This window comes from Conger conger, chromosome 2 (genome assembly GCF_963514075.1).
Source record: "Conger conger chromosome 2, fConCon1.1, whole genome shotgun sequence".
Classification (NCBI taxonomy): Eukaryota; Metazoa; Chordata; class Actinopteri; order Anguilliformes; family Congridae; genus Conger; species Conger conger.
This window is the reverse complement of record NC_083761.1, coordinates 79,438,091-79,448,035: the sequence shown is the minus strand read 5'-3', so window position 1 is coordinate 79,448,035 and position 9,945 is coordinate 79,438,091. Positions and strand designations below refer to the sequence as shown.

The window sequence follows — 9,945 nt, the reverse complement described above, 5'->3', positions numbered from 1 at the left end:
ACAGCAACAACACAACTACAGCATGACAGTGTAGGTGTGTTGTTGCTGTATGACAGTGCTGTAGTTGTGTTGTTGCTGTATGACAGTGCTGTAGTTGTGTTGTTGCTGTATGACAGTGCTGTAGTTGTGTTGTTGCTGTATGACAGTGCTGTAGTTGTGTTGTTGCTGTATGACAGTGCTGTAGTTGTGTTGTTGCTGTATGATAGTGCTGTAGTTGTGCTGTTGTTGCTGTATGACAATGCTCTAGTTGTGTTGCTGCTGTATGACAGTGCTGTAGTTGTGTTGTTGCTGTATGACAGTCCTGTAGTTGTGTTGTTGCTGTATGATAGTGCTGTAGTTGTGCTGTTGTTGCTGTATGACAATGCTGTAGTTGTGTTGTTGCTGTATGACAGTGCTGTAGTTGTGTTGTTGCTGTATGACAGTGCTGTAGTTGTATTGTTGCTGTATGACAGTGCTGTAGTTGTATTGTTGCTGTATGACAGTGCTGTAGTTGTGTTGTTGCTGTATGACAGTGCTGTAGTTGTGTTGTTGCTGTATGACAGTGCTGTAGTTGTGTTGCTGCTGTATGACAGTGCTGTAGTTGTGTTGTTGCTGTATGACAGTCCTGTAGTTGTGTTGTTGCTGTATGATAGTGCTGTAGTTGTGCTGTTGTTGCTGTATGACAATGCTGTAGTTGTGTTGTTGCTGTATGACAGTGCTGTAGTTGTGTTGTTGCTGTATGACAGTGCTGTAGTTGTGTTGTTGCTGTATGACAGTGCTGTAGTTGTGTTGTTGCTGTATGACAGTGCTGTAGTTGTGTTGTTGCTGTATGACAGTGCTGTAGTTGTATTGTTGCTGTATGACAGTGCTGTAGTTGTGTTGTTGTATGACAGTGCTGTAGTTGTATTGTTGCTGTATGACAGTGCTATAGTTGTGTTGTTGCTGTATGACAGTGCTGTAGTTGTATTGTTGCTGTATGACAGTGCTGTAGTTGTGTTGTTGCTGTATGACAGTGCTGTAGTTGTATTGTTGCTGTATGACAGTGCTGTAGTTGTGTTGTTGCTGTATGACAGTGCTGTAGTTGTGTTGTTGCTGTATGACAGTGCTGTAGTTGTGTTGTTGCTGTATGACAGTGCTGTAGTTGTGTTGTTGCTGTATGACAGTGCTGTAGTTGTATTGTTGCTGTATGACAGTGCTGTAGTTGTGTTGTTGCTGTATGACAGTGCTGTAGTTGTGTTGTTGCTGTATGACAGTGCTGTAGTTGTGTTGTTGCTGTATGACAGTGCTGCCATTGCTGCTCTCTGTGCTCCAGGCTGCAGCTGTGGAGGGAGTTGCTGGACGGGCTGGTCAGTGAGGCTGTGTGGCTGAGGCAGGTCATGGGTCTGCCAGAGAATGAGATCCAGGGACAGAGCCAGCAAGACGAGTCCTGTGAGTCCAACACAAACAAACACACACACACACACACACACAAACGCACACACACACACACACACACATTCACACACTCACACACACTCACACACACACACTCACACACACACACACTCACACACACACACACACTCATACACACACACACACACACACACACTCACACACACACACAACCATTTAACATTTACTCACCAAGCACTTTATTAGGAACATTTTTACTTTATTACACCTACTTATTCATGCGATTATCTAATCAGCCAATTGTGTGGCAGCAGTGCAATGCATAGAGTCATTATACACCCTTACACTTACATACATGCATATAGACACACACTGACACATACACTTATGTACATGTACCCATACATAGACACACTGACACTTATACTTGCATGCACACATACATACAGTACCCCGGCACCAACACATTGCTGCAACTTGTTTGCCGTGGGGTTTCTTAAAACAAAACCCTGAATAATGTCTGTGTGAGTGCAGGGAAAGCAAAGAAGGAGGAAAAGAAAGGAGGACCGGTCTCTAAGGAGGAGAAGAAAGGGGGGAGTGCCAAAGAGGAAGAGAAAAAGGGGCCAATTAAACAGACGAGCAAAGAAAAACTAGCTGAGGTGAGCAATGCCCGCCATGACCATGTAAACCCACAAGGGGGCAGCAAACACTTCACATGAACCATGCTGGAGAAACACCAAACACAGGGCGTCAAGATCTGCGTCCGCTGGGACCAGCACTCCCACAAGTGGCCAAGGCCCTTTTATTCGTGACCTGGTTTCGGAGCAAGCTGTTATTGGCCTTGTACTTGTCTGAATTATGTACGACACAATGCGTGTAAAAAAAAAAAAAAAAAGTTTATCAACACAGCAAGCTGTGTGAATGGACACTGGTGGAAATGCCAGCCTGGTTTTAAGCAGGCGCCATCTCAGGCTGGTAGCTGGAATTTCCACACGGACAGTCATTTGACTTTCAATCTGTTGTAGTTTCCTTCATTTTTTGATGGTCGTGTAAAATAATAATTGATACTTCTTGTTTCAAGTCGGTGTTCCCTGCTGTAAAATCCAGCTTTTGACCTGCTTGAAATGACCGGTTACCAGCTGTTTCAAAACAGCTCATAGCTTGAGCTGGTCAAACTATGTTGAGTATGGAGCTGGTCTGAACTGGTCAACCAGCTGCTTCAAATCCTAGCTTGAGCTGCTTTTCTTCAGCTGTTGTTAACTGAAGGTTATTATCTGGTTAGTTGACCTCGTTAGAGACCAGGTAAGAGCCTAGGTAGTTAGCCTTGCTGGATAAGCTTACCACAAAGCGTATTTAGTTGCCGGTCAGGTGAACCTATTAGATAAAATACTGTGTGAGTTTCTGCTGGACCTCTTGAGCAATGTTGTTTTGAGCATTCTGAGCATTGGGAAGCCATAGACACTCAGCCCTAAACCAGCGCCCGACCGTTAGCATTACTGCTGTTATTGACTGATGTACTTAAGATTAAAATGAGCAAAAAGCCACACTGCAATCAGAGGCGCAAGCTAAATAAAAAAGCACACACAGCAATATGGAGAGCCAACAATGCATTTAAACTGGAGGCTAATGCACACAAAAGGCTGGGACCAGGGACGGGCAGTGTTTATACGAAAGGTATCTGGGGATTTTTCTGCATTCATTTTTTATTTCATGTGTAATAGGCGCTTGTCACTTTTTTTGTTTGGTCACACACACAGATACATATACATACACAGAAACACTCACACAGATACATACACAGAAACACTCACACAGATACACACACAGAAACACTCACACAGATACATACACAGAAACACTCACACAGATACATACACAGAAGCACTCACACAGATACATACACAGAAACACTCACACAGATACATACCACAGAAACACTCACACAGATACACACACAGAAACACTCACACAGATACATACACAGAAACACTCACACACTCACACAGATACATACACAGAAACACTCACACAAATACATACACAGAAACACTCACACAGATACATACACAGAAACACTCACACACTCACACAGATACATACACAGAAACACTCACACACTCACACAGATACATACACTGAAACACTCACACAGATACATACACAGAAACACACACACACACACACACACACACACACAGATACATACACAGAAACACTCACACAGATACATACACAGAAACACTCACACAGATACATACACAGAAACACACACACACACACACACAAAGTGGGACACGCTCTGAGTCATTGTTATGAACACAAACACCTCTATGCCAGCTCTCAGGAGTGGTACAGATCAGAGCAGAGTGTGTGTGGGTGTGTGCGTCTGTGCCTGAGTGTAGGCATGTGTGTGTGTCTGTGTGAGCGCATGTGTGTATTTTTCTACGTGTGTGTGTGTGCGTGTGTGACTATGAGTGCATGTGTGTATTTTTCTACGTGTATGTGTGTGTGTGACTATGAGTGCATGTGTGTATTTTTCTACGTGTGTGTGTGTGTCTGTGTGAGCGCATGTGTGTATTTTTCTACGTGTATGTGTGTGTGTGTGTGTCTGTGTGACTGTGTGAGTGCATGTGTGTATTTTTCTACGTGTGTGTGTGTGTGGGTCTGTGTGACTGTGTGAGTTCATGTGTGTATTTTTCTACGTGTGTGTGTCTGTGTGAGTGCATGTGTGTATTTTTCTATGTGTGTGTGAGAGAGACAGAGAGAGAGAAAGAGATAGAGATAGAGAGGGAGAGAGAGCTATCGAGAGAGAGCCAATCAGCCAATCATGTGGCAGCAACTAAAAACTAAACATAAAAACATGCAGTCGTGGTCAAGAGGCTGTTTTTCAGACCAAATGTCATAATGGGGAAGAAATGTGACACACCTACACCTACTGTATACACACACAAACACAGATGCCGACACAAACCTACACCTATACACACAATACACACCCCTACACCTATACACACACAAACACACGCACACACTGACGGTGTGTACGGTGGTCTGTGTGTGTGTGTTTTCTCCCAGGACGGCACGGCCAGTAAGAGGAAGTTTAGGGAGGAGAGGCGCCCTGGGAAGGCAGGGAAGGCTCCCAGTAAGGCTCCGCCCTCCTCCCCCCCCAGCCCGGACCGCCACAGCCCTGAGCTCCAGGAGAGATACCGCCAACGCCTGCACAAGCGCGTGAGCCCCCCGATCCTTTCGTCACGCCATTACAGCGCAGTCATGCGCCCCTTACGTCACGCCATTACAGCGCAGTCGTTTACCCACACTGCTATCCAAAGCAACTTACATTGATCGGAATAAGCAGGTGACAATCCCCCCTCTGGAGCAATGTGGGGTTAAGCGCCTTGCTCAAGGGCGCAGCAGCTGGGTCGATCTTCTCATGGCTACACCAGGGGTTTGAACCACTAATCTTCTGGGTGGCAGCCACTACTACTCAGCACTGTGCTACAAAACTGCGCTACACCGCTCTATGCTACAGAACTGTGCTGTGCAGCACTGCACTACACAACTGCGCTACTCAGCACTGCACTAGAAAACTGCGCTACACAGCACTGTGCAATACTGCAAAACAGAATAATGCACCGCTCAACAGAACACAATTCATACTGCATACTACGCTGTAGTACACTGTACTCTACAGTGAAGCACATCACTGCGTACACTATAAAAACCCTTCAGTACAGAGTGATGCACTGCTGAACTCTGCACTGCACTACAGCACTGTGACCGATGACTGAGACTGATGACTGAGACTGAGACTAAAACTGAGACCGATGACTGATGACTGAGACTGTAACTGGTGACTGAGACTGGTGACTGAGACTGAGACTGGTGACTGTAACTGATGACTGTGACTGTGACTGTGACTGATGACTGATGTCTGAGACTAAGACTAAGACTGAGACTGAGACCAACTGTGACTGATGACTGAGACTGGGCCTGACTAATTGCCCCTCCTGTCCCTGTCTGTATTATTCATTACCCCTTTTACCCCCTGTCTCCAGGTGTGTGTGCTGATGGAGTCCATGGTGGACTCTCTGTGTGACCTGCTGGTGGAGGCTCAGAGTGACCAGCTGGACCAATCATGTTTGTTTGTGTGACCTGCTGGACCAATCATGTTTATTTGTCTGAATCCACAGGCAACTTGCTTATCATATCTACATATCTCACACCACACACACTGCAGTACAGACAGATATCTCACACCCACACACACTGCAGTACAGACAGATATCTCACACCCACACACATTGCAGTACAGACAGATATCTCACACCACACACACTGCAGTACAGACAGATATCTCACACCACAAACACTGCAGTACAGACAGATATCTCACACCACAAACACTGCAGTACAGACAGATATCTCACACCACAAACACTGCAGTACAGACAGATACCTCACACCACAAACACTGCAGTACAGACAGATATCTCACACCACACACACTGCAGTACAGACAGATATCTCACACCACACACACTGCAGTACAGACAGATATCTCACACCACAAACACTGCAGTACAGACAGATATCTCACACCACAAACACTGCAGTACAGACAGATATCTCACACCACAAACACTGCAGTACAGACAGATATCTCACACCACACACATTGCAGTACAGACAGATATCTCACACCACAAACACTGCAGTACAGACAGATATCTCACACCCACACACATTGCAGTACAGACAGATATCTCACACCACAAACACTGCAGTACAGACAGATATCTCACACCCACACACATTGCAGTACAGACAGATATCTCACACCACACACATTGCAGTACAGACAGATATCTCACACCACACACACTGCAGTACAGACAGATACCTCACACCACAAACACTGCAGTACAGACAGATATCTCACAATACAGACAAGATATCACACAGCACACGTTTCAGCATGGAGAGATGCCTCACACCCACACACAGTGCAGTACAGACAGATATCACTGGAGCACTGACAGATGTCTGGCCCCACGCAGTACAGACAGGCAACACTGCAGCACAGACATGTCTCACACAACACACGCAGTGAGGACACAAGCAGCACAGGTATGTGCCTAACTCTGCCGCAGTCACCAGGCCAACACAGTTTAACTGCCAGGTGATCCACACTGGTGGTGGTTGAGGCACGTTTACCCCTCATCACTGTAAGCGCTTTGAGTGTCTACAAAAGCACCTTATAAATGTAATGATCTATCTGTCGCGCATGCAACTGCATGTTTCTCTCTCCCTCCGTCCTGTACAGTACCGTGCTCACATACCTTTCATTTTTGCGCATTAACCTTTAGAAAATGGCTGCATTAAATCTGTCTCTCGTCCTGTGCTTCAGGTGTGATTCATGGCTCTCTCATCGCTAGACATTGTTCTTCCCTTCGGTTTCTGCAGCTGGGGGGCTGGGTTGGGTTGGGTTGCGTTGGGTGGGGTTTGGGTGGGGCGAGCGAAGCACTCGCTCATGAGGTGAGAGCTGGTGGGGTGCTGGGGGGGGTGTCTGCGCACTAATGTTTTCATAAGTGGGAAATTCCAGAAAGTTCTGCTCTGTTTTCTGTATGAAGGAGCAGCTGGTCTCTCTCTCTCTCTCTTTATCTCTCACACACACACACACACACACACACACACACACACACACACAACAGGCATATATACAAACACGTGCACACCACACACACAAGGGGATCACGTGTACACATGCACATACCGGGGGGTCACACAGGGGGCGATAGTGGAACTGACTACCCCCGGGCCCCAAGCTGAGTGGAGAGGGGCTCAAAAGGGGGGCAGCCTGTAGCCTAGTGGCTAAGGTACATGACTGGGACAGCCTGTAGCCTAGTGGCTAAGGTACATGACTGGGACAGCCTGTAGCCTAGTGGCTTAGGTACATGGCGCCGACCAGCTCGTCAGGAGCATTTGGGGGTTAGGTGTCTTGCTCAGGGACACTTCGACACAGCCCGGGTGGGGGATCGAACCAGCAACCCTCCGACTGCCAGACGACTGCTGAGCTGGTGAGAGCTGGTGGGGTGCTGGGGGTTGGGGGCGCGTGTAGCCTCGTGGCTAAGGTACATGACTGGAACAGCCTGTAGCCTAGTGGCTAAGGTACATGACTGGGACAGCTTGTAGACTAGTGGCTAAGGTACATGACTGGGACAGCCTGTAGCCTAGTGGCTGAGGTACATGACTGGGACAGCCTGTAGCCTAGTGGCTAAGGTACATGACTGGGACAGCCTGTAGCCTAGTGGCTAAGGCACATGACTGGGACAGCTTGTAGCCTGGTGGCTAAGGTACATGACTGGGAACTGGAGGGTTGGTGGTTCATGCCCCGGTGTAGCCACAGTAAGGTCTGTGCAACCGTTGGGCCCTTGAGCAAGGCCCATAACCCCACATTGTTCCAGGGGGAATTAGCCCAGAATTTTGTGCTACTCTTCTCTACACACACACAGGTGTGGATACACGCACATACATATACCCAAAGCATACACTCACTGAGCACTGTATTTAGTAGACTTATTTTTTTAGACTTCTACTACTGTAGCCTATGCACTTAGAGTTATGATGCGTTGTGTGTTCAGAAAAGCTCTTCTGCATACCGCTGTTGCAATGTGTGGTTATTTGCATTACTGTCACCTTCCTGTCAGCTTTGACCAGCCTGGCTGCTCCTCTGACGTCTCTCATCAACAAGTTTCTGTCTGCAGAATTGCTGCTCACTGGAGTTTTTCGTTTTTTTGCACGATTCTTTGAAAACGCTAGAGACTAGTGTGCGTGAAAATCCCAGGAGATCAGCAGTTTCTGAGATACTCAAACCACCCTGTCCGCCACCAACAATTATTCCACGGTCAAAGTCACTTAGATCGCATTTTCTCTCCATTCTGATGGTTGATGTGAACATTAACTGAAGCTCCTGACCCGTATCTAAATGATTCTATGCATTGCACTGCTGCCAAACGATTGGCTGATTAGATAATCGCATGAATATGTAGGTGTAATAAAGTAAAAATGTTCCTAATAAAGTGCTCTGTGAGTGTACATGCCTGTACTCTCTCTCCCTCACACACACACACACACACACACACACACACACAGTTGGGAGCCCTGTACTCCGGACCTGAGAGTGGGGACCTGCTCTTGTAGCCTTGGAATAAGTTACGCAGACATGTGGCTACCAGCACATGCAACACATAAACATACATTTGGATAAGGACTGTGTGCTGAGTAAACACACACACACACTCACACACACACGGCATACACACACAGACACAAGCACTCTGTGCACAGACATATACTGTTTACACACACAACACGCAGTGTACACACACTCGCATACTGCACCCACAGACACACACACAAACTGTGTACACACACACACACACTGTGTACACACAGTCTCTGTGGCTCAGTGTCTCAGGAGTGTCTCGGGAGTCTCTCATCCTGTGAAGCTCAGTTTGTGTTTACATCCTGAAATTAAGGTTTCAGGACGGGTTGAGTTGCAGGAACCACAGGAAACACTCTGAAACGCAGTATAACTCCCACTCTACAGCTCTGACATTCTTTTCAGCTTCTGAACGTGCCCTAAAACCGAGGCTAATTCTTACCTGGAGCAGCGTAAACTCGTGTCTCCCACATTCAGAAATAAAGGTACGAAAAGTGCCGAAAAGGGAACAAATGCTTGTCGCTGGGGCAGTACCCTATAGGTGCATAAAATTGTACTCTCTAGGCAGCGAAACGTCATTCATTTCTACCTTTTTTACTTGGAAAGCATACTCATTTGTACCCAAAGAGAACATTACTGTACTTTCAGGGTACATGCGGAAAATTTTGCAACAAAAATGTACCTCCACTGTCGCTGTATTTCGAAGAGTGCAGGTGAGAGTGAGGGACCCAGGTCAGGTGACAGCACTGTTACCCAACCCTCCAGGGGGGGGCCTGTTTTTTTGAACGCCCCCCCCCCCCCCCCCCACTACAGAGGCTCCCACCCCCACGGCTGACGCCGCTGGGTCCTCAGGGCCCAGAGTGTGTACGTCACTGCCTGTCCTTACATAATACCCTGTCTGGGGCCCCGTCTGTTTTCTTCCCCCTCCCCGTATCCAGTACACCTCGTATACCTGCAGAGCCCACCAGGCAAGCTTCCGTATTCTTCTGCCGAATACTGACTGCCACCCCCAATACCCCTTCAATGTCTTCTTCTTCTTCTTCTTCTTCGTCTTCTATGTTCAGGAATAGTTCAGTGTTTTTGTGTAATTCAGTATAGTCGTTTCATAACGTGGCAACGTGATACTGGCGTAAAAGAAAGAACTCTGGATTTCTCGCATTTCACATCCTCTGTGTTGAAAGTTTCCTCAGGGAGTAAGAAATGGGTGGAATGTAGCTTATATGAGCTTTTCCCAAAGTGATGTTTGAGAGTCAAGGTTATGTAAGATGTTGTAGTGTAGTGATGTCGGGGAATGTAGTTTGTATGCAGTTGGTTCAAATGTAATTTCGGAATCTACGTTCCATGACTTG

At 46.9% G+C, this 9,945-nt stretch overlaps 1 protein-coding gene across 2 annotated transcripts in view; it reads left to right on the top strand.

Annotated features, from left to right (window-relative positions):
• mycbpap (mycbp associated protein) overlaps positions 1-6,305 on the top strand; it is a 29,630-nt gene extending 23,325 nt beyond the window's left edge. The window contains exons 16-20 of one of the 2 annotated variants that reach the window (XR_009708118.1): positions 1,292-1,407; positions 1,909-2,033; positions 4,450-4,602; positions 5,430-5,632; positions 5,737-6,305. Coding sequence is in view for 1 of the 2 variants with exons in the window: in XM_061232612.1 (XP_061088596.1) it covers positions 1,292-1,407; positions 1,909-2,033; positions 4,450-4,602; positions 5,430-5,525 (490 nt within the window). In the remaining variant the exon portion in view is untranslated. Of the gene's footprint in view, positions 1-1,291; positions 1,408-1,908; positions 2,034-4,449; positions 4,603-5,429 lie in introns of both variants that reach the window. The other variant, XM_061232612.1, reaches the window with a different exon arrangement.
• The last annotated feature ends 3,640 nt before the right edge of the window (positions 6,306-9,945 follow it).